Source organism: Quercus robur, chromosome 4 (genome assembly GCF_932294415.1).
Source record: "Quercus robur chromosome 4, dhQueRobu3.1, whole genome shotgun sequence".
Taxonomy (NCBI): domain Eukaryota; kingdom Viridiplantae; phylum Streptophyta; class Magnoliopsida; order Fagales; family Fagaceae; genus Quercus; species Quercus robur.
In genome coordinates, this window is record NC_065537.1 from 39,168,483 (window position 1) to 39,194,571 (window position 26,089).

Sequence of the window (26,089 nt, forward strand, 5' to 3'; positions counted from 1 at the left end):
ATGAGGTTAAGGAGACACTTCCATTTCCCCTATCCTTGGTTGGTAGTTCAGTAGACTAAGCTCTCAACGTTTACCATGTGATAAACTGGATATTGGGATACGTGTGTGAACCAATAAAATTGCAGAAACGCCTACACGATCAAAGGCTCTTTTTCTATATATAGAAATTATACATGTGAATAAATAAACAATTTAAAAAATGAAAATGAAAACTCAGGAGGCAGTTAACTGCGCATAGGTCTCCCCATGTAGGTTTTGTTCCTCCTTACCTATAAGAAAGAACAATTCTATTATTCCAATGAGACTAGCAATACCATCATTTTCATTCAAAAGATTAGATACAAAATGGACAACATGATTTATTTCCTGGTGCTCATTGTCCGCTCCATTCAACGGACCGATGGATGCTTGGTCATTTGTATGGGATTTGACTGATATTTGCTCCGGCCAAGGAAATGTTCCAATTGAATTATTCCAATTAGCAACAATCTGTTGCCGAAGTCTAGGCTTGGAAATCCAAAACTGCCCTTGCTAATCTTCCAAATTTGTGACTGATGAAAGTTTCTCTTCCAAGTCTTCAAGCAGATCATGGTATTCAGCAAACACCGGATGTGACTGAAAATCATTGATCAACAAAGAACCCTGAGATATACATATATATGACCAATTTCATGATTATTGTTAAAATCAAGAAAGCATTGAAGCATACATACCTGCAGGGTAATGCTATATGCTTTCCATAACCGCATATCATGCCGGAAAAGATCTAAAAGGACCTGGGCAAATTCACAAGGAACATGGGTTAAAAAGGGTCCAGAGTTACTTTAAGAACAAAGATAAGATCCCCTGGAATTAAATCCTTCAATTCCCTCCAATTGTTATTTAGATTTAAGACGTGACATTTAAAATCAAATAAATGCCAAGTGTAACACATCTGGCTAAAAATGTGAGGGAATTGGAGGATTCAATTGGGGGGGATCCTTTCCCCTTTAAGACTAACCTAGATGAGACATAAATATTGCTCTGTTCTACCCTATCTTTCACCAAAAAATTCCCTTGCCACCTATACACCATTTTTGCATGCATGTATCCATGCAGGATAAGGTTAAGCATCAATGCTTTTCTGCACATATTAGTCAAAGACTCCTCTATTGGCACAAGGCTAGGATGACAAAAAACTATCATTTAAACATATTATAATCCTACTTTTTAACTTCCAGTACTGGCTTTCCTCAGCTTTGCCACCATTAATTTTATTTATCACTAGTACACAAATTTTGAGAGGTGAGAACATTCAGCTACAAAATGTCAGATGTATATGGTATATACAAGAATACAAGCAATTCCAAAATCGTTAAGTAATTGCCTCCAAGATATATAGGTGAGATCTTAACCAAAAAAGAATTGTTAACTTTACAAAATTTCCACAAATAATCCCTTCAAGAGTAAACATAATAAGAGTTATCCTTGTTAGAGTTTGAAAATTCTTACTACAGAAATTACAATCCCAATAATAAGACGTTCTTCATTAGTTTCTCATAAATCATGAAAGCTAATACTGATCTCAGACAAGTAATACACCAACAATGCTTATGCATGAACCAACAATTTTAGAGACCAGAGCTTGTAAAAAGGAATCCAAGTGTACCTCAGATCGTCTTAGAAGTGTAGCCAATACAACTATCCACTCTTTGAACTTGACAGAGCACATATGAGCCAAAAGGAATTCCGCATCCAACCGGCTCTGCAAAGTACTCATTTGAAGCTGCAAACACAAAGAGTGGATTTAGTAAGGGGAGAGAGAGTCCAAAAAACAAAAATAATACGGAAAACCAAATATTCTAGTATTAAATGCATTATCATGCTTTGTGCTTTAAGACATATTCAAGCCTCAGCATCAATTCCTCTCTGTTTACACGTCAACAAATACACTAGGTACCCGTTTGGATCACATCCAGCGTGTCCACGTCTGGCGTTTTTGGCTTTTTTTTTTCTTTTTTTGAACAGTGTTTTTCGTGTGAACAGTAATCCGGAAATTATTTTTTTTATTGTTTTCAGTTTTCAGCAAAATAAGCGGTATCCAAACGCACCCTAGGATCCATTGTTCCTTATATAGAAAAACCCATCAGGATTCAACATTTCTTCTTGACATGTGATGAAACCCAAACTACAACAAACTGAGCCTAGCTGCCCTACCAAATTAGAAAACTTAAAAGATCCCTCAGCTCTAAACAAGGATAGATTGGAAACTATGACTAAGGCTATTATTAGCTAGCCAGTCAGCTGAAAACTTCCTCTTTGCAAATGAAGAAAGAGACAGCCCCAACATCAACTATTTGCAGACAGGGAAAGTTAGGATAGCAAGTTGCCATCTCACCATTCAATAGCTGGAGCAAAGTACCTGAGTCTATCTTTACTCTTGAGCAGCCTTCTATTTTACTACAGGTAGGCCACAGCATAATGCCCCTTGCTCAGTCATAGAACAAATCCATGTATAATATGAAAAGCTTGCCAGTCAAGCTTCGTAGATCAGTCCTGCCCCACTAGCTCATCACCCATTTAATTTGACCCACCCCTTGTGAGATTCCAATTGTTCATATTCATAAGAAGCTTTATCTTATTCCAAATTTCAGTATAAACCATTGCAATTGATCAACCAACACATGACCAGAGGACAATAATAAATGGTCTCATTTTTAACCTAATTTTTATGACAAATTATAATTACTTTCGGCATATACCCATTACAAAGGCTGAATCAGGATAGGCACCTAGGAAAATAACATAAAAATGAAATAAAACCAAAGGAAAATGGCAGAGAGAGAGAAGTGTGATGCTAGGCTGTTAATATGTGACTTTAAAATTTTTAACAATAAATTAACAAGGTTTTTGAGCATTTAAGAGTTTCCAGTCATGCCTTTTGCCCAATTAGTTCAAGCCCTGAAGCAAAGTTTTCCAAGCGAGCAGATCCATATCTTTCTCTTTGAAGATACTCCTGCAACATACAGTTGTCAAAAAATTAAATCACTTCACAGTAGAACATAATGATGCGGGAAGAAAAAACACAACCTTCTCTTACCACCAAATCAAACTGAGTGCCTTTTACAAATGCAACAAGCTTAGAAAGTTCTTTCCCTGACATTAAATAACTCGCATGGTTTTCTAAGATACTCTTAACAGAAGCAATATGAGCACTCTGCTCCTTGAATGAGCTGACAGGAGAAATAAGATGCTTAGTTAGTATCATTTGGAATGCCAAAGCTTGCGGGGACTGGGAATCATAAAAAATTATTAAACATAAAAATGTACAACCTTTTCTCCGAGGACTGCCTCTGGTAATTAGGACGGAAAAGAAAATAGCCCAAGATTCTAGGAGATAATTTGTCTGAATCTGTAGATGCTTGTTCATAATCCCTTCCTGATCTCAGCAAGAACCTTACCTAAGAACAACAAAATAAAATAAAACAAAATTTATTATTATCCCCTCTCGAGATACAGGTATCAATGTTGAAAAAAGCATATAATAATAATCATGTCGAATTCATACCAGCTCCCCAGCAAGTTCATATAATGATTCATCAAGCGTTGCCTGCAGAGGGTTTGACAATCACTGTCAAAGATAACTCTTAAAGAAAAACAATAAAGCAGAAAAGGGGGAAAAAAAAAGGGTTTGAAAACGGAATTTATAATTTTTTTTTTTTTTAAAAAAAAACCTACTACTAGTCTCTACCTGTAATAACCGTAAAGCACAGTACTGACTCACAGCAGGACCTTCAAGTTTAGCAATCACCTGAAACATTCAAGATGAAATAAGTCAGTAGATTCTCATAACCAGAAATAACACAAAAAATGGGGGGCATATACTATGTACTTATGCATGGCCTGGTAACCACAGCAAAAGGGATTCAAAAACTTTCATCTCCTTCCACAATACATCTACAGTTCAGTTGCAGGGTTCAAAGTTTCTTCTTCCAACCAACACAAGGCACAATTGTCTCACCAACCAAATTCTATCTTAAAAACACCCTAAAAGACATAATTCTTGGAAACACAATCACTTGATAAAGCATTGGATGATCCATGGAAAGTTATCTAATCAGGAGACAAGATTGACAGCACTATTTTTTAGTGAAGGCACGTATACTGAAGAATGGTACTAACTACCCCTTATTTCACAGTTAACCTTAACCCCTATCAAGAGAAAAGAACTATTGGCAGAAAATAGAGGAAGAAGAAGCAAAACCATGATAATTTCCAAACAATTTCTTACGAGTATATAGCAAGCAGCAGTACGGTACCATCTCCGCTGGAAGCACTCCTCAAACAACCTAAACAATGAAAAAAAAAAAACACACTTTTGAGATTATAAGACATCAATGTTAAGCAAACACGGAAACAAAATGAGAACATTTAAATTCTAGATTGTTCAATTGAGCTTATGATGTAACTGACACAAGTGATGTCCAACAACTGATAGAATGAGAACAACAAATCAAGGCAATTTATGGACCACAGATGTGTGGGAATTGGTTTTTTTACTATTATTATTTTATAATTCAATGGTTGAACTTGGGCCAAGAGGTGCCAGTCAAGCTAAATGGCTCTCAGCATGTGGAAAATGGTATGTTATGTCCACATAATAACTTTTGTCTTGATGAGGCACAAACTACAGACTAATCAAGCACAAGTCTGGGGACCAAAGGCCAACCAGGTCTACCAGCACAATCTGCAGGAAAACTGAAAGACTTCCAAACCGCATTCAAACAACATTTTTTATCCTTGTTACACAAGTTCCTAAATATACACAATTCTAATACACTTCAAATGTGAAGTAAAATTATTCAAGAAAAAATAAATAGAAAAATTGAAGTGAAACACTGAACTCTGTAGATCTTCCTGCAGCAGAAAACAAATCCGCCCAATGTCGACCATCCGTTTTTCTTGCAACACTTACAACCACATCAAAATACTCGGGGAAACTTCTGATCAAATCACAGGTCTTCTCCAGAAGAGAGAATTTAGCATATTTAGAGACTGAGACATTGTTCTTGCTTACATTTTGCCTGCAATACAGTTAGCATAGTCAATGACATAGTTCTTTATATACACAGATGGACAAATACAGCAATCATTATAAATTCCAATATATTGACAAATAACCTAGAAAGAGAGATTAATTAATGCAAAAGGTCAAGCAAAATATACCCAACCATTCTGTATAGTGTAGCTCTCATAAAAGTAACCTCTGTCAATTAGAAAATACTGCTAGAGGTCATATAATTTAATAGCAAGGAAAGCATTAACTAATGCCAATGAAGAATACACTAGATTAAGGTGCCAACTAGCATGTTGAGATGATAATATCTATGGTGTTCAAGGACTGGGATGAAATCTGGCCTTCATAAAGATTTAGGGGGTTTTATCATTAGGGAGGAATCTACCCACATTGTATTGCCAAGTTGCCAACCATTCCCAATAATATACAGTCTATAGGAAGCTATTTTGGACACTGATCTTCTACAACTCGTTACACCATAAAAGTATTCATGCTCAAAGTCAGACTCATTCAATTTCCCTTCCTTTATTTGAAAATACCTGGTTATTTCTGTATCAAATACAGTGAATAGAAGCCACTCCAGACAATGTGAAAAATGAGGCTTTTCTGCTGATAATTGTGCCAACCTTAAAGCCTCCTCCCTTTTGTCCCTCTGGCAGACACACATACAAAAACTGAATTAGAAGAAAAGCATCTCAAATATAATAAAGAACACTGTTATTCAACTTACATGAACTTCAAGCAGCTTCGGGTATTGGATTAAGCCAATAAAATCAACCAAGGAAAGTAAATAATCCTTGCTTGACAAGAGAAAACTTCATTCCAAAATCATAGGAATACTAAATGATGTCAGATTCCTACCAACCAGCAATAAACAGAACACTACATATATTCTTATGACTTTATCAACGTTTTTGAAATACAAACTTTTTGATGAATAAGTTTTCGAAATACAATTGTCTAGACATTGGCCCTGCTAATATCCTAAGCACCATCCAAGGGCCAACTTGGTTGAGAGACTCTGTATTACACATGGTAATTTTTAGTTAATGACACATCTATAAGGATCTATTGCATATGAATACACTGAAGCGAGTATCAAACTACTCTGACCAAATTTTCTCTCATTGGACAAACAAAACATAAGGCAAAGTCCTGAGATTGGGAATTTCCAAGTGAAAGCATGAGGTCAGGGAATTCATGCTATCTGCAGTAGAATTAGATCTAGGTTTCTTTCAAACAGTCCTAACACGTTCTTGTGCAAAAACAATCACCTCCCTCTGCCCCCAACAAAAAAAAAATTCAAATAAAACGTGCAGAGAGGTGTGGGGAGTGTCCAGTTGAGGAAAAGAAAGTTTGTTTATGGTTTTAGGAGACATTGGACATCCATATCAAAGAACATAACAAGGCAAAAGTAGTACCTGAAGAAGGTGACGAAGTAGGCAATGCAGTATAGTTTGAGCTTGAGGAGTAGGCTCAAAACATGGAAATTCAGTGCATGCTGAAAACGACATTCTCTGGGAAACGCCAACAACAACACCAGCATTTGGAAGAAGCCCCAGAGGGTATACTTCACGATCGAATTCCAGCTCCGGATCCAACTAAAAATGAAGGCCGAGTTACTTTACCAACTCAAGGTACATGGACCAAATACCAGATCAAATTTCTTTAAGTCCCACAAATTCATTTTTGAATATGAATATACATAAAGTTGAACACTTTTTTTTTTTTTTGAAAAGCAAAATTAATAATACATAGGTAAATCGAACACATCACCAGTAGGTTGAAGCCATTTAACATCTGGTCTTAATTCAAACAGAAAATTTAATATCTCATTACCAAAGGTAAATACATTTACAGGCCATATTTCTTGCATGAAAGACAGACCAGAACAGAGAACAGAACTAAGCCCATCTTATAAATTAAAAAGAACAAGAAAAAGAGATACGTCTCTTATAGTATCAGGTAAAGGCAACCAAAAACATTTAACACTGAACTCCTATATGACATGAATTAGTGGAACTACTATTTTACCTATAGCCTAGCTGATAGCTTTGCAAATGAACAAATCAGTAATTGAATTGTCCAAAATACAGGTTGTACCTAGTGCACAAAGGTCTCACTTTTACGAGGTTTGGGAGAGGTCATGGTAGGCAGCCTTACTCCCAATTTATTGGAGAGGCTGATTCCCAAACTCAAACCCACAACCTACTGCATTTGGTGGAAGGCACTTGCCATCACACCAAGGCTTGACCTCAATTGAATTATCCAATATGAGGAAGAAAATTACACAACTGAAAACAAACTTCAAAAAATCACATATCCTATCTGCCAAAAAACCCACAATATAAAGAGTCTTGAAAACATGCATACCTGCATGAAATCCTCCTGCTTAAAAGGGTCAACACCAGGAGATGGATACCAAACCTGTAAAAATAAGCTTCCAACCAGAATCTATATCAGACAAGTACAAATCACCAAAACTAATGGTAAATCATAATAAACAAGATGATTAAGAGTATTAAAATTCAATAGACCTCAACAGTTCATTACCTGCATTCCTCGGTGGCCATAATCTAACCACGAAACTTCCTCAATTAGATTTACTTTCTCCTCTGATTGACCACAAGTGACCCAAAATAATTCAACAGAGTCGGTAAGCTCCCTTTCACGTCCTTCATCCAAATCAAGAAGTGAAAGCTCCCCATTCACCCTCAATATCAAACATCTAGCAAAACATGTGTCCATTCAGAGGATTATGTTTGTGAAAGTTTCTAAGTATCACTTTGGAGGACACATACCTTGCAGGCTCACTAAGTAACAGATCCGGAGAGGAAGAAATATGATTGTTTGGGATATTATCTCTGGGAAGCTGATCAGGGATAAAGCGCATAGCTGCAGGATGGCTCTTTGCAGTCATGATTGAGAGTTCCCGTACTGTAGAAAGCTGTTTGTCATTTTATCACTTAAAAATGTATGAAGTATAAAGTTTTATTAAAGCACTCATTCAGAGTGCAAACAGAAGCTTCAAAAGTACAGAAAGTAGGATCATTTCCAATGATATACTTAAAGAAGAACAGCTGAGAAACAGGCCTTTACCTGTAAATCTGGTGTACTAGAAGGTGTCAATTCACCTAATAATTTCACATGGAATATGTGGACATCAAATGGCCGATACGTAACAAGAATGTATTCTTGATAGACATCCATCACCATTGGCTTGGCAAGCAAAGGTTTCCGACCAAGCAGTGAGCTCTGATCAAGGTGATATCTAGGATAAAAAAGCAACTCATACCTGCAAAGGATCAATTATTTTAGATTTATATACAATGATGTCCTGCAATACAAAATAAACAAATCGTGCATTTTAGCTATTAGAGGAGCAAAATGCAAACAAATAAAGCCATAGAAATACCACGAAGTGAATTACATATACAAAGGGATAAGGCCTATGATGCAGCCATGGAAGCCTAATTTGTTACTACTTCGAAAATTTCATCTATTCAAGATTTATTTTATGGGGCCCACTGTGAAGTCCACTAAAATAAAAGTCATAGTACGTGTCCTAGGGTTAAAAATGTTTTTTAATTTGGGTTTTTATTTGACAAGTTATGATTAATTTTTTATTTAGGGGCAAAACTATAATTTCCACAATCCCTAAAAAAAAAAAAAAAAAAAAATTAAGATCCCTAAGAATTAAGTGTATTTTGGTAATTTAATTTGAGTCAAATTTATATGATATCCCAAGTATCTTAGGCTTCTTTTGGAGTCCTAGATAGTATTTTATTAGTTATTACCTTATTAAGTTTTTAGTTTACTATTTTTTTATATAGGTATTAAGTTTTTAGTTTACTAGTCAAACTAGGAGTTCTAATACTGCAAGTCCAGATATATTTTTGTGCTAAATGTACTCAAAGAATTGGTGGAGTTGATTAATAAAAAAAATTTTGATAGGTGGAGTAGGTTAATAAAATTATGGAGTGTTTTTAGCATTGAGGCACATTGTCCTTATTATTCCTTTTTGCCCTTTCTATTCTCACTTTCTTTCTTTTTTTTCTCTTTCTTATGGTACTGGTCATACAAACGCTATAAATTTTTTTCTATACTTATTTCCTTACAACCCCAAGTCAAACCCTTCTTCTTGCCTATCAAAAGATTCAAAACCATCATCCCACATACTTTCTCGATCAAATAACCATATTTATTAATAAACAAAAACAAAAAAGATACTCATCAAACCCTAGCCAATTTTGAGCACTAACCCTTTCTTCTACAACTCTAAACTTAGATTCACAAATTCTCCTAAACCTAAGCCCACCATAAACGCACATAGAAAAATTCCCCAATTTGTCCATCCTACGGCTGCCTAAGCAATCAGCAAATTCAGTGAATAGGCTTACCTCAATGTAACATATATAGAGCAATAGTTCATAAATTATCATCATTTTTCAAACAGATTAAAACAAACTTGGAATAGACTAAATAAATGAAACATGGAACCATGGATAATCATCTCACGTGTTAGAAGCATCAATGTAGTTGCAGACAACAACGATCTTCCCCAGCCATAACAAACCTTTGCACTGAATCTTTTGCTCCTGAGTAATATCTCCAAAGACTCTCCATTTTTTCAACCGTATATCATATATGATTAACCCATGGAGACCAGAAACTGCCAAGTACATTCCATCCTTGCTAGCAGCCACATGTTGAACTGGCCAATTTTGGGAGATGTATGAAACCTGAGCCAAGGCAAATCCAAATCAGTAAAATCCATATTGCAAGGACATCAAATAAGGATTTTCCAAGTTTGTAAGTTGAATGCGTAACTGGAAGGTTAAGATGTAGCATTTTCAGATCGTCGGTATCTTCAGACTGCACAACAAGCAACCGATCTTCCCCATAAATAACTTGACGAACATGTGTTGTTCCTGAAACTCCTCTGTTTAGGCAACATTTGCCAAAAGAAAATGCAAGAATTCTCTCAGAAGATCCTTCCTCAATAGCATAAAGCCTATATCCATATTCGTCCCACTGCATCAGTGAGGTGCCACCCATCAAAGGTTCATACTTACTATCCTGGTTTGGCTTAACCATTGGAGACGAGACAGAACTTAAACCAATCTGACGGATCGTCGACATCAAACGGCACCCAGAAACAGACCAAACTGTAAGTCCTCTTAACTTCCACCCAACTGCAAAAGCTGAATTATCAGGTGTCCATGCAATACAACTGACAGAGCCAGTATCATCCATTGAATATCTGCAACATAATTACACCAAGACATAAAAGCCCATCATACTTCATGATCTATAACCTAGACCAATAAGAGTATATGATATAGACATCTAATCAAACTAGCAAATACTTTGATTTCTATAAGTCAACAGGAAAGAGCATTCCTCAAACTACTCGCAAATGCAGGTATTAATAATCATCAATTAAACTTTTGGACTCATCTTCAGAAACAGCAATACGAAGAAGACATTAGCAAATGAAATAAAATTCACTGTAGCATTTTGGTTTATCAATTTGAATGAACTGATCAAAAACAAAAATTCACAAACACAAACTTTGATACAAAAGCATCTCCAATATGAGTAATGACTTATAGTATATAACTAAATATACACAAAATTCGAAGTTACAGATTTAACTCAAGTCCACTCCAGCCAGTCTCATCTACTGATTACAGGATTTGAGTCATTCAACCCTTCCTCAGACATACTAGGTTACTTGGAGCACAACTCTTCTTTTTCCTAACCTTTGTCCAGGTCATAGTAATGAAAGAAATATTAACCATGCAAGGGGAAAAACAATCACTTTTTGATAATTCGATAGTTCGGGGGTGGGGGCATTTGAATCCTGGAGGTCTCAGTTGAAAAAGCCAGGAGGTGCCAACCAATTGAGCTACTAGGCTCTTGGCAAGGGGAGAACAATAACACAAAGATGAAAAAGAACAAAGGCAAGGGTAAGTTGATATAAACTCAAGATGAAAAGGAATATTATTTTGAAAATCTTAGGTGACACAAATGTATTTATAGAAGCCTCGGAGTTTTCAGTATCTAGCCCTACAAATTAAACTTTAAAAAAACAAAACAAAAACATTGATAAGTACACACGCACCCAATGGGTTTAAATCCACAACCATACCCTCCACCCATTCTTTTGAGAGAAGGAAAAGGCATCTGAGCTAGAGCTCAATGCCTACAGAGTAAAATCAAAAATTATTCAATTTTGCCACAAAATTTCTTGCTTTACTAATTCTATCAAGGCTTACCCCCAATCATACAAAGACACAGTACGAATAAGTGATGCAGATTCTGTCAGGTCATATAACTCAACAACTCCTCTTCTGGTACCAACAGCAAGGAGCTCTTGTTCTGAAGCAACTGAAGTACATACAGCATCACCAGAACCCAACCTTTTTTCAGCTTTAATAGATTCGGCTTGCTTTACACCTTTCTTACTGACTGAACATGACACCAGTTGCCCATCAGAATATAACATGAATAGCAACCTCAATGGAAGACAAAGCTCCAGCTGGATAATAGCAGACTTGCTGGAGATATTATGGTCAGATACAATAACTCCTGGAGTCCCTCCAGAAGCAAAACCATTATCAAGAGAATTTGGTATTTGTGTAATTTCACTGCTATCACATGGAAAGGGATCAAGTTCAAATGATCCATAGAACTGTCAAGAAGACAATATACAATAAGATGACCAATACAAGTAAAATAAAAATATCACTCAATACTAAATAGAATTTATGACACCAATAAAAAAAATGTGCTAAACTGAATCGAAACAGCTAAAAAATTCTTGTGCCTATCAATTTAACGGTACCTCCCCCTTCCAAGAGATGTTGTATAAAGATCCATTAGAAAGTCCAACTAGCATATGTTTATTATCACATACAATATTGCTCCTGGCAAGACAAATAGTACCAGAAAAGATATCAGTATGAAACTAAAAAGAACAGATTATGAGACCAAACCATAAAAATAAAGGGCTAGCATACATCATGAAAATCAATTTTTAACATAATATCAAAATCGAACTAGCAAATACTAATGTTATCAAAAAAATTTAAAAGCAAGTCAGTCATATAATCAACAATATTAACCCCATTATAAAGGAACAATTTACTTATTGGATATAAATTGGCAAAAATTCAAATTAATGGAAAATTTGAGCAAGATAGATTCTTTTATGGACCATGTATCATTTATCATACAAAACTTCCTTTTAATACTTCACCATACTTTTTTTTTTTTTCTTTTACAAGATACTTGGATGAGAGGAACGAAAAGGTCAAACAATGTACTGACACTCTGGGAAACATCAATTGAGCCTAAGTGACTTCCATTCAGTTAGTTGTTTATGCCAGTAAAGTAAAATTTGGAATCATTTACTACTACCTCCATTTTTTTTAGACTAAGAACTATAACTGAAGTAAAAGTTCAATTCCATGAAATAAAAGTCAAGGGTTCAGTTGTTGATGCCGGTAAAGAAAAATTTAGAATCATTTACTACCTCTCCGTTTCACAAAGACTTTATTTCCGATTACCTGATTACTACATGGATTTTTTTTTTTTTTATGACAATTGAATTTTGTAAAGTCTCAGGATATCTTTCCATTTTATTGAGATTAAAAGCTATAACTGAAGTAAAAGTTCAATTTTACTAAGTCAAAGAGTACTTACAATGCCAAGTCCTTCTCTGCAAAAGGCACCTGCTCACTAAGAAGAAGAGATATAGAAGCAAGAAATAAACTAGAAGGTTGCTTCCCTCCAATCTGTATTCTTTTCTCTGTAAACTGAACCTTAAAAATGTGAAGAAAGAAAGATGATGTCTGCAACAGCCAAAAACAAAAAAGCATAAGCAATCTAAAAAACTTGTTAGAACCAAATCTGAAGAAAGAAACAAAAGGTATGCATTCAACACAAAAGTGCTACAGAAAATCACATTACATGCCTTTATCAAGACAATTAAAATTTAGTTCATAATGAGGGCTTTTTATCATCCTAAAAGATTAATGGTATGCAGTGCAAGCACACTTGTGGATGGTGAGATTAAGCCAATATTCCTTGGACCAAATGGCTTCTCCCCCCATAAGTAAGTGGTGGAGGGTGAGGCCACGGGTTCAACCCTGTGTTCGTTTGAGGTGTATATTTGCCTATTAAAAACACTCTTTCATTAACAGCATCAAGTCCTATTTCCAGATATATTGAAACTACTAATGCTACACAAAATATTAAACATCAGTAGTAGCTAATGAAAAGGTATATTCAAAGTCACGGGATCTCATTAACAAGTTATAGTAATCAATTAAAATAAATCTGCTGCCATTCTTTTTCCAAATGTGCACAGACAAATAGGCATGGCTACACATGAACAGCACAATGTAAGACAACTGACTTTGATTCCCAATTCCCTATTCCATTTGACATAGTGAGGCACTTTGTTCATTCACTTCCAAACATAATGCCCATCACCTTTGTGCTAATTCTAAACAATGTCATTGCCACATCAGTCAACAAAGGCAGTTATATAAGCAATCATCCAAATGTAAGCACAGTCAAGACATTAGCCAAATACCTCCCCCATGAAAGATCACATGTAGTAGAACTCAACACCGGTAGACTCTATATCACAATTTTGAAGAACTCACTGAAATACATTAATACAATAAACCAAAAAGTACACAAATAAAAACAATGAAACACTTACAAGAACAGCTATTAATTTGCCATCAGGACTCCACACAGCCTGCAAATTCTCTCCCTCCCGTTGCAGCGAATCCGAACTCCTCTTGTACTTCCCCAATCTCACTTTGTGCTAAAAACCCAAATCCCAAAACCAACCAAAAAAAAAACCATTAAAACAGTTCAAACCCAACAAAACACAGCATACCCACATCAAAAAACCCCACACCCAGAAAAACCCAGTTGGCAAAAACTCAAATACACACAAACCCACATACATTTCCACACAAATATACCCAAAAAAAAAAAAAAATGGTACCTGGAACGAGCTCCATAGCTCTATATGAGAAGGGGACACGACCAACAAGAGACGATTGATGACTTTAAGGTATACGATCTGTTGGGAAGAGGGGTAAAGACCTTGTTCCAGTGGGATCACCTGAGGCCATCCATATGACATATACATCTTTCTTCTTGGGTTTGGGTTATCGTGATTTGGAATGGGATCTGAGAATTAGAGGGTTTGGAATGAATTGGATTTGTATGAGACGGGAGAGAGATCTGATGCAATTCATTTTCTGTTGAAAATAGAGAGAGAAAGAGAGAGTGATGCTGATGCTGATGCTGATGCACCCATTTCAGTTTGGATCTCTCAACCTTCACAACAACCAGCTCTTTTTTTATTTGGGGTCTAATATTCCAATCTGGGTGGAAAATGTTTGTTTTTGTTGGTGCAAGATAGGACATTATACCAATGCACAACAACGAAAGAAACAAAGAACTGAAGAGGACCCATGGTCCCACCGAATGGAACTGAAAGATGAGGACCATGGTGACCTGGATTATGTTAATCCTAGTAGTTTTTTTTTTATGCTAAAAAATCTTTTATATATATATATATATATATATATTGGGAAATCTTTTATATTTTTATTTTTTAAAATAAATTATAAATTTCATTCTTTAACTTTTTCTATATTTATTCTCGAAAAAAAAAAAAAAAAAACTTTGTCGATATCGCTAACAAGACAATAAATTTTATTAATACCGTATTTTATTCGCTTCAATTTGTGTGCTAAAATCCTATTTTTTATAAAGAATTACTAAAATCATTGTTTTAATTATAGGCAGCTCTACGTTTAAGTGGGATGGTCACAAGACCACGTTGACTTGCAAAAATATATATATATACTAAACTAAGTTATTGTGACCACCTTAATAAAAATGTTGAACACTCTGACTTGTGAATCATAAAAATTTGAGTTTAACAAAAATAAGAGTAATGTTACACATTCACAATATTTTCATAATAATTTCGCAATAAAATCCTATGTGGTAAGATTTTAATTTGGACGCAATAATGACATCGCTTTTTTATCCACCAATAATAACTGATGGGTAATCAATAAGTGTTTATCGTCCATGTGAGTCATCCACAAGAAGAAGATTTGTCCAAGAAAATGGGTTGGAAGGAAGAGAGAAAAATGCTAACATTAAGGAGAAAGGTCATCTAAGAAAGATAGATCGTTTATGCGACGAGAGACTATAGACGACCAATGAACACTTAATAAACTCTAAGGTGTTTGCTGCAAACCAAGTCCAAATAGATATCCCGCATCTCCACCAACCATCCAAATAGACATCAGTCGTTCATAGAGATATAGGTCGTCCACACGACAAGAAGGTGTGGACGATCAACAAACGCTTAATAAAATTTTAAGTATTCTCCACTAACCACAAAAGATCGGACCATGATTCACTATTCCGAGACGTGGGGTGAATTCTCCCGACTAAATCGACACATCTCCCACGATGTTAGTGGCATCTAACTAGTAGACCAACTCCAAACTCTCTACAAAAAGGACCAATCTCACCAAATAAAGGTAGGTTCTACTACTCATCCATTCATTAAACATGAGTCCTGGAGAGAAAACTGACTTAACAATCAAAGAGTCCTCAGCCGGTTCACCCAGTCACCTTCGATAGTCTCTTTCTTTCTTTTCAAGTCATCTTACAAACGTTGAAGCCTAGAGTATTCAGCTTACTACTTTCATGCATCATCAATAATTTTTTGCATAAGATTTATTATAAAAATTTTATGAACATAGCATTACTCCAAAATTAATTTTGGCCTGTCAAACATAATCCCTAACCCCTTAAATAAATTTTTTTCTTTTTAAATGCTTAAATGACATCAATAAAATTAGTCCAAATAACTCAAACAAAAACAATACTAGACCAAATAACAGGTGAACAAATTATTTAACAAAAAGTCTATTCAAAAATAAAATAAAAAATCTCTAATCATTCAAATTTGTAACTCATTCACTCATTCAATAAAAATAATCCATAATTTCATTTTAAAAATGTGTATAGAACTCGATACTTTAGAAATCGAGTTTTTTTTTTTTTTTTTTTTTTTTTTTTTTTTTTTTTTTTTTTTAAATTGTACAGCCCTCAATTTTACTAAACTCGAGTGCTACATGGCCTTTTTTAATCGAGAAAGTAACATCAGCTACTTCTACCATGGCACAAATCCCATAGAACTCGAGTATAAGGAAATCCAGTTCTACATAGAACTCGATTTTCTTAAAATCGAGTTTTAAAATAGGGGAATTTTATGAGATAGTTTCAAAAGAAGAACATTTTGCTACATAGTTTTCAAATTAATGCTATTTACCCATTTTGGCCCATGTATATATAAGTAGTGTTTTCCAAAAAGACCTTTTTTCTAAGAATAATGTTTCTTTTAAAGTTTGTCTTTAACTTGGGCTTCCACCTATAAAACCTTTTAGGGGGGATTTATTAAAAATAAAAACTCATATGATTTTTAATCAAGTCACGAATTTTTCAAAATGCAAAACTTATGAGATTTCGATGATATACCCTCTAATTACTTTTCAAAACTTAAAAACCATGAGAATTTTAATTAAACCACTTCTCAGGAATTTTTTTAAATCAAAACTCATGAAATTTATCTTGAGTGCTTAAAAGTTGATGCTTGGGCCATGGCTTAAATTCACTAAGTCCATGGGCCCCCCTAAAGCCAAACATAACCCCTCACCCCTTTAACTAATGTTCTATCTTGTTGTTTTTGCATAAGAATAAATTTGGTGCCTAAGCAGTTTAATTTTAATGTAAAGGCAAAAGGTATATATTTTGTACATTTTATTTAATTTCTTATACATGTTTCACATGCCTTTCATTTGCAAGTCATCATAGTTAGATTGTGATGATGCATGAGAATTAGTAGACTGAATTCTCTGAGCTACGACGTCGATTTAGTGACTTGAAGAAAAAGAAAAAAGACTATCATGGACGACTATCATGGATGAATGGAACTTAATTTAATCCACCATCAGTTGCCCCCTTGTCCTTTTGTTGTCCATGCCATTGTTGAAAATTTTGTCGATATTATTATTATTTTACACGTGGCGATTTTTTAGTGGTTGGTGAGTGTTCCACATGGCATCTTGGGGTGGCTTGGGATCTAACGTCCTGGATGTCAACACATGGCTTAATCCTAGAGGTCTACACGTCACATCGTTTCATTTTTCAAAAAAGCTACCACATGGCACTTCTTGGTTGGTTTGCATCACTTTTGTGTCCCACCTTGTTACCTATAAATAGGCCAATGTCTCTCCTGCCCTTTCACTTTTCTCATATTTTCTCTCTTGACCTTCTCGTCTCAATTTGCTCTTTGCGCTTCGTCTAGGAGTCCTCATTGTCGTCCTATATGCCCAAAGGACGCTGGGTAGTTCATCTGACCATATCCCTTTTGTCCTCTCAAGCCAAGTTTTAATGATCTTTAGTAAGGATTGGTTTGCAACTTCTGCCTGTCTATTGGCTTATGGGTAGGAGGGTGAGGAGTAGTGATTCCCAGTACCCAACTGCTCACAGAACTCTCTAAAGGGTGTGTTATCGAACTGGCATCCATTGTCTGAGACAAGCACCTTCGGAATTCCAAAATGGCGAATAATATTCTTCTAGACAAAGTTTCTAATGTTTTGCTCAATGATCTTCACTAATGGCTCTACTTCCACCCATTTAGTGAAAAAATCGATTCCCACCACCAAGAACTTCATTTGCTTTATCCCTATAGGAAAGGGACCAATGATGTCAAGTCCCTACTAGGCAAATGGCCAAGGGGCCACCATCAGGGTAAGGTACTTTGATGGTCGTCTAGGCACATTGCTGAAGCACTGACACTTGTCACATGCTTTGACATATGCTTCGGCGTCTACTTGCATAAACGGCCAGTAGTATCCCGCACGGACAATCTTGTGGACGAGAGACCTTACTCTTGAATGATTTCCACATGCTCCTTCATGGACATCCCTCATAATGTAGTTTGAGTCGTCTAGGGTCAAACATCCCAAGTAGGGGAAAACCCCTCTTGTATAACACTTCATCCATAAGGACGAATTTAGTTGCTCTAACCTTTGGTCTTTGAGCTTCTTCCTTCTCCTCAGGGAGTATGCCGTTATTAAGGTAAGATATAATCGATGTAGTCTAATTGGCTTCTTCATCTATCTACTGTACTTCAGGGACATCAATGCTTGGGATATACTGGACCTTAACCTGTTCATTTATAATGCCATCGACAGAGGGGGCTTTGGCTACGCTATCCGCTTCCATGTATTCCTCTCTTAAGATCTGTTGAAACTTGGCTAGTGTGAAACTTTTGACACAATGCCTGACTTTGCTCAAATACCTCTTCATTCTTTCTTCCTTGGCTTCACATGTTCCATTCACCTGGCCTATAATCAGCTACGAGTCTCCTTAGACGAGAATTGACTCTGCTCCTAGTGACTTAGCCAACTCCGAGCCCTGGAGGAGGGCTTCATACTCAACTTCGTTATTGGTTGTCTAGAACTATAGACGTATCGCATACTCTAGACGATCTCCTTCGGGTGATTGTAAGATTACACTGACTCCTCCTGCATACTGAGTAGACAAACCATCCATATGGACGATCCATTGTTTTGCCCCTCTCCTCCATTTAACTGGTCATGGGCTAGAGTGAATTCTGTGATAAAGTCTGCAAGTGCTTAGGCTTTTATTGCTTCTCTAGGGTGGTATCTTATGTCAAACTCACTGAGTTCCACTGCCCATTGAATCAGTCGTTTAGCTGCTTCTAGCTTATTCATAGCCTTCTTGATCGAATAGTCTATCATGACGTTGATGACATGAGCTTGGAAATAAAGCTTAAACTTTCTTGCTGTTGTTACCAATGAGAAGGCTAACTTTTCTCTTGGCGGGTACCATCCTTCAACTCCTCTTAAGGTCTTGCTAGCATAGTAGATAGGCTTCTGCACCTTTCCTTCTTCCCTAATTAAGGCTAAGCTCACTACATGAGGGGACACCGCTAGGTACAGATACAACTCTTCACCTAATTTGGACTGGCTCAACAAAGGAGTTGAAGTGAGATAAGCCTTAAGGTCTTCAAATGCCTGTTGACACTCATCCATCCATTCAAACGCTTTTCTTAACACTCTGAAAAATGGTAAACACTTGTCAATTGCTTTTAAGAAGAACCTGTTAAAGGCTGTTACTCGTCTAGTAAGACTTTGTACTTCTTTGACATTCTTTGGCAGCACTATGCTTAGTATTGCTTGGATTTTATCAGGATTTACTTCAATTCCCCTATGTGAAACCATGAAACCAAGGAACTTTCCTTATGAAACTCCGAAAGCGTATTTGCTCAGGTTTAGCTTCATGTTGTATCATCTAAGCATGTCAAAAGTTTCCTGCAGGTCATCCAAATGTTATGTCTCCTTTGCGCTTTTGACTAGCATATCATCTACGTACACTTCAACATTTCGTCCAATTTGTGAACAAAATATATGGTTGACTAGCCTTTGATAAGTGGCCTCTGCATTTTTCAAACCAAAAGACATTACTTTGGAGCAAAACAAACCTTAGCTTGTGATGAAAGATGTTTTCGCCTAGTTTGCCTTGTCCATCTTAATCTGATTGTACCTCAAGAATGCGTCCATGAAGCTCAGTAATTGGTGCCCAGCTATTATGTCTACCAGCTGGTCAATGCGTGGAAGGGAATAGCTATCCTTGGGGCATGCCTTGTTCAAAACTATAAAGTCCACGCACATCCTCCATTTGTCATTAGCTTTTTTTACCATACTACATTAGCTAGCCAATCAGGGTAGTAAACTTCGCAAATGAACTCTACCGTTACCAATTTTTGGACTTCTTTTTTGATAGCGCTATCTCATTCTAGGGCGAACACTCTCCTTTTCTAATGGACAGGCTTATAGGATAAGGGCACATTTAGACAATGAGTAATCACACTTGGGTCAATCCCAGACATGTCTTCATGGCTCTGAGCAAAAACATTTGTGCTCTTCTTGAGGAATTGGACAAGATCTTGCTTCATCTTCCCTTCCATGCTTGTTCCAATTTTAGTGAACTTCTCCGAGTTAGACTCGTCTAGAGGGAAATCTTCCAATACTTCGATCAGCTCAGCAAATGCTCTTCTTTCTTCAATGTTCATTGTCTACATCTGCTCATCCATTGCTAACATAGCCAAGTAACATTCTTTAGTCGCCATTTGGTCTCCTTTTACTTCTCTAAGGCCATATTCCATTGGGAATTTAACGGACAAGTGATAAGTAGACGTTGCAGCTCTCCAATTGTTCAAAGTTAGTCATCCTATTATGGCATTATAGGAGGACGATTTTAGGGCTATAAACGAGCCAAGCCAATCGTGAACAACTTGGTCTCAGCTCGATAAAAAACTCGTTCATGTTTGTTTGTTTATAAATAAGCCAAGCTTGAGCCTTAGTTTTCAGCTTGTTTGATAAATAAGCTGAGCCTAAGCAAAAAAAATTGTTCGTGAACAAGCTTGTAAACAATCGGGCTCGATACAACACAAGCCAAGCTTCACCTCGTGTATAGCTTGATAAAAGGCTTGATATATATTTGCTAAATAAACTAAATAATTTTACATTACACATATTTTAATAATAAAATTTCCCACGTGAGACCACTTTTCAGTACCCATTACTTTAAGTTTTTTTCTTTCTTAAAAAAAAAAAAATTAGAGCAAAAAAAAAAAAAAAAAAGACTGGAGACTTCACTTTTAGTAATTCACATATTTTCTAAACTTTTCAATTTCCACTTCTAGAGTTCTCTAGCACAGTAGTACTTCATGCATAACAGCTGGACTTCACCATCTTAGGTGTCCCTTTGTTGCCTTTTCCTATTATTTTCGTATGTTAATGTTTACTAGTTTAGTCATTTACTAAGTATCCTTTCCATCTGAATAGACTATATCTTAATACAGTTTAGTTTCTTCTTTCTAACGAAACTTTAGAATTTAGTTCTATGATTGAACAAAAAAAAAAAAAAAAAAACCCAATTCAGTTTTATTCAAACTGAAATTCTCGGCTGTCACTTAATGAGTCCATGTTTATCCTATGCAGTCTGCAGTCTAAAACTCTTAGGCTCTCTTGGAAAGGCCGAAGCTTTTTTGAGAAGCTTCAATCTTTCTCTCTTTTATCATCAGTTTCTTTCTTTTCCCCAAATTTTCACAAAGAATTGATCAGCTCTCTCTCTCTCGTAAGGCCAAGAAATTCCACCAAATCTGCCCTATATCTCTTTGCAACAAATAAACAAGTCCTAGATTTGGAAGAGTTAGATGCTAGCAAAGAGGATTTAGAGTCCGGTGTTTACCGAATCACCCTATAATTTAAGGGTTCTAGTGGGTGTACAAAGAGCTCTGACAACAGCTCTAGATCCGGTGTAGTATTTGGCATCACTACCATCTTTGCTCTCTACTTTGATCCTCCAAGACATTCATAACCTTCTCTCACCATAGGTAAATTTTCATGTTTAAAAATTTTCTATATATTTTTATAGTTGTTTGCACTGTAGTTTGTTTGATATTGCAAAATCGTTTTGATTTCCAAGTTATGGTTGTTTATGAAATTTCTATATAACTTAGAAAAATCTTGTTGGTTGAATTCGTTTGATAATAACTTAACTTTGTAATTAGTGGATTGTGGTTGTGGAGTCTGGTATGTAGTTTGGAATGGGTATGTACTTTTCTTTTCTTGAGGTGCAGAGTCCTCTGTGGTTAGCTACTAAAAATGTTATAGTTTTTTTGTACTTAGCTTTGTTTTGTGCTATGTGCTATGTGTTTTTGGATATCTAATTTGATTTCATGTTTATTCTTATATGTTTTGGAATGTTAATTTATTTAGATTTGTGAAGTGGAGAGTCAACAAAGGGATGCTCCTACTACTGAAAATCTAGATGCAGTAATTAATATTGATGAGAATGAAGAATCTATAAAAAATAATGATGTCAAACTTGAAGAAAATTCATTTGAACAAAAGAAAAGGAAAAGGACTTCTGTGATTTGGAATGACTTTAATGAAATTATTCTTCCTGATGGAATAAAAAAGGTTCAATGTATTCACTGCCTTAAAAGACTTGCCTACAATAATAATGGTGCAACAACACAATACCACAGGCACTTGAAAGGTTGTCTACGTCATAAACTACCTGATAAGAAGCAAAACAATTTAGCTGTAAATGAAGGTGGGGTGACAGTCATAATGGTGCAACAACACAATACCACAGGCACTTGAAAGGTTGTCTAAGTCGTAAACTAGCTGATAAGAAGCAAAAATAATTAGCTGTAAATGAAGGTGGGGTGGAAAGTGAGGTGGTAATAGCAAACTTTAAGTATAACCATGCCAAGGTCAGGGAAAAGGCTTCAGATATGATCCTTATGCATGAATACCCTTTTAATATGATGGAGCATGAGGTTTTTAATGTTTTTATAAAAACGGCTACTCCATATTACCAGAAAATTTCACCCAATACTGCAAGGAATGATTGCATTTCTACTTTTGAGTTGGAGAAGAAAAAATTGAAGATTATGCTTGGTAGTGTCAATAGAGTTAGCCTTACTGTAGATTTTTGGAAATCTGGACAAAAAATTGGGTATATGTGTCTCACCTGTCATTTTGTTGACTCTAGTTGGAAATTACAAAAGTGAATTATAAATTATTGTGATGTACCACCTCCACATTCTGGAGTTATAATTTCTGATGCTATCTTTAAGTCTTTGCTTGATTGGGGGCTTGGAAACAAGGTGTGTACAATAACCTTGGACAATGCTAACAACAATGATGCAGCTGTAAGAATTTTGAAATATACTATCAAAAGGAAGCTCATGTTAGGGGCAAGATCTTTCATGTACGTTGCTGTGCACATATCATTAATTTGTTGGTACAAGATGTGTTGAGTAAGAATGAAACGGCGATTGAAAATGTACGTGAAAGTGTGAAGTATCTAATTGCATAAGAAGCTTGTCTTACAAAATTTGGTGAGATTGCCAAGCAATTGTAATTACTGTCCAAGAAGTTGATCTTAGATTGTCCCACAAGTTGGAATGCAATATATGCAATGTTGGTTTCTGCCTTGGAGTATAGAGAGGTGTTCCCTAGGTACAAAGATAGAGATGTGGGGTATAGTTGGCTGCCTAGTAATGAAGATTGGGATAGGACAAAACATGTGTGCAATTTTTTATTAGTTTTTGAAGAAGTCACAAATGTCATATCAAGAAATGAATATCCAACTGCAAATATATTCCTTCCTAAGGTTTGGAAGATAAAAGAAGTTTTAAATAAGAAGTCACTTGATGAAAATGATTACATTAGTGCTATGGCATGTAAGATGAAGTTAAAGTTTGACAAATATTGGGGTGAATGCAACTTTGTAATGGCCATAGCTGCTGTGTTAGATCCTCGGTTCAAAATGACTTTGATAAACTTTTCATTTCCAAAGATCTATCAAAGGTTTGAAATAGCTAGAAACATTGATTGTGTTCATGATTCCTTATATGAACTTTATAATGAATATGTTGTGGACTATACTTCAAGCAATGCTGGACAAAGTGCATCTAAATCCACTGAAGGTAGTAGTAGTGTTGGTGGCAGTAATTCAAAGTTTAAAATTAGAGGTAGAATGGAGTTTGATTAGTTTGTTAGAAATGTTGATAACATACAACCAGCAAAATCAGATTTGGATGTGTACTGGGAAGAAGGTTTCTTTTTATGCTCGAATGATTCAGACTTGGACTTTGATGCTTTGGAGTGGTGGAAGGCTAACAACCTAAAATTTCATATTCTCTCAAAAATGACATCTGACATACTTATCATCCCCATCACCACAGTAGCTTCAAAATCTGCATTCTCTACATGAGGTAGAGTAATTGATGTGTATCGAGCTTCTTTATCAACAAAAACTGTACAAGCTTTACTTTGTGGCAGTGATTGGGTTCAACCTCTTTACAAAACTAAAAAACAATCAAAAGTAAGTGTTCATCACATTTATTAATTTTTTTCCAAAAAACAACTTAAATTTATTTTAATTTTTGTCTAGGTGTAATTGCACTTTTAGTCCCTACATTTTGGGGTCATTTCTATTTTGGTCCCTACATTTTCATTTTACCACTTTTAGTCCTTAAACCAATTAATGCGTGACATTTAAGTCCTTATCGTTACCCAACTAACAGAAAAAACTGACGTGGCTGACGGCACATTAAAATAATAATTAAAAAATCTATTTTGGTATTAAAAAATGCCACATCAGCATCTAAATTAAAAAAATTAATTTATTAATTTTAATTAAATAAAAAGAATTAAAAACAAGAACATCAAACCCAAAAATAAATCTAGCAATGATATCAAACCCAAAATCAAAGAGCAAACCCAGAATAAAAGAACATGAACATCAAACCTACAGGAAAAAAAAAAAAAAAAAACATGAACATCACCAAATCAAAGAGCATGAACATCACCGCAATGCATCCCAGTCGTCCATCATTATCCACGCCTAAAAAAAAACCCAGATGCAGATCCACCAAACCCAGTTTCAAACTAATTCCATATATTTCAAACAAAAGCCCCAAATTCAAATATTCAAACTAATCCCAAAATCCTTGGCTACAAACCCAAATCCACCAATACCCCAACCGTCCAATACCATCCTAAACCCAGATCCACAACAGAGCTTGATCTGTGGCCAACAACCCCAAAGAAAACCAGATCCAATCGATCCCAATCCCGATCCCGCCCCACCTGACTCGGATCTCCTCGTCTCAAGCTCGACCAGCATGGACCTAGCCTCAAATCGTCGCCGCCTTGTGCAGCAATAGCATCCCACGAGCTCCTCATCGCACATGGACGTTGGTCAGAATGACGGAGATTGAGTCGAAGGATTGGCCTTGACGGAGATCGAGCCTCATCTCTCTCGCCTTCGCTTCTGCCTCCTCCTCCTCCGCTCAACAACCTTACTTCTCCGAGCTCCTCTCCTTCAATCTCGATCGTCTCCAAAAGGTTTTGGTTTTCTCTCTCTCTCTGCTTTTGTTTTGTTGTGTGAGAAAATTTTGATACAAAAACTTGTAGGAGCCGAAGCTTCTTTGAGTCGATGCGGAGCGGATCTGAAGGCAAATGCAAGAGATGGCTATTGGAAGCTACCGAGCATTCATTGCCACATCTGGTGCATTGCTACTATTTAAGAAGTGTGGTGGTCGGGTTCTGGGTTTCAATGTGAGTTTGGTGATTGAAGAAGTGTGGGTTGTGGCTTCTGGGATTTGATGATTTTCTGGTTTTGAATTTTCTGGGCTTATGGCTTGGGGATTTGATGAATTTGCTGGGGTTGAAAATGAGGGCTTTGAGATTTATGATTTCGTTTTTGAGCTGAATTTTTTGGGTTTTTTTGTGTGTTTGTTTCTCAAGAAAATTTCTGGGGATGAACCCAAGGAACATGAACATGTTCTTCAGAAAAAAAATAACGAAAGAAATAATTTTTTTTAATTTAATTATCTTATTTTATTTTAAAAGAATTTAGAAAAAAAATGAAAATGTCTTTTATTATTATTATTTTATGCTAATTTGGCATTTATTAAATAATAAATAAAATTTTTTATTATTATTTTATTCACCACGTCAGCATTTACTGTGTCAACAGTGCACTCCGTTTGCCACATCAGCTTTTTCTGTTAGTTGAGTGACGGTAAGGACTTAAATGTCACGCGTTAATTGGTTTAGGGACTAAAAGTGGTAAAATAAAAATGTAGGGACCAAAATAAAAATTACCCCAAAATGTAGGGACTAAAAGTGCATTTACGCCTTTTGTCTATTGTAACAAAGACTTGGAATCTAAAGCTTCTAATTTTTTTGTTAGGTTGAACCGGGGTCTACTATCATCACGGAGATAGCCATATCTTTTCCAAAATGATGTTATCTTAAGTGTAATGTCTAGTATGTGTGTGAGTCTGTTTTTTTT

At 35.9% G+C, this 26,089-nt stretch overlaps 1 protein-coding gene across 2 annotated transcripts; it reads right to left on the reverse strand.

Annotated features, from left to right (window-relative positions):
* Nucleotides 1-119: 119 nt before the first annotated feature.
* On the reverse strand, nt 120-14,491 carry LOC126721571 (uncharacterized). Of its 2 annotated transcripts, none has more exons than XM_050424619.1 (23): nt 14,088-14,491; nt 13,794-13,901; nt 12,767-12,915; nt 11,907-11,988; nt 11,338-11,753; nt 9,887-10,319; nt 9,575-9,798; nt 8,156-8,351; nt 7,858-8,003; nt 7,610-7,784; nt 7,430-7,483; nt 6,478-6,657; nt 5,596-5,708; nt 4,884-5,063; nt 4,271-4,328; nt 3,731-3,790; nt 3,548-3,589; nt 3,313-3,440; nt 3,080-3,212; nt 2,918-2,995; nt 1,649-1,765; nt 714-766; nt 120-615 (listed from the first exon to the last, which is right to left on the reverse strand). In XM_050424619.1, exons 1-23 carry the CDS (start codon nt 14,232-14,234, stop codon nt 390-392), a joined length of 3,498 nt encoding a protein of 1,165 aa, XP_050280576.1. In that variant the 5' UTR covers nt 14,235-14,491; the 3' UTR covers nt 120-389. The 2 variants fall into 2 exon arrangements, with proteins under 2 accessions (XP_050280576.1, XP_050280575.1); XM_050424618.1 differs by having other exon boundaries at nt 714-776; nt 14,088-14,490.
* Nucleotides 14,492-26,089: the final 11,598 nt, after the last annotated feature.

Coding starts and splice junctions, on each gene's coding strand:
- LOC126721571 (XM_050424619.1), bottom strand. CDS start 14,234: ATGTATATGTCATATGGATGGCCTCAGGTGATCCCACTGGAACAAGGT. Junction 12,916..13,793: donor GCAAATTAATAGCTGTTCTT/GTAAGTGTTTCA, acceptor TGGCTGTTGCAG/ACATCATCTTTCTTTCTTCA. Junction 3,791..4,270: donor CTGCTGCTTGCTATATACTC/GTAAGAAATTGT, acceptor TGAATGTTTCAG/GTGATTGCTAAACTTGAAGG.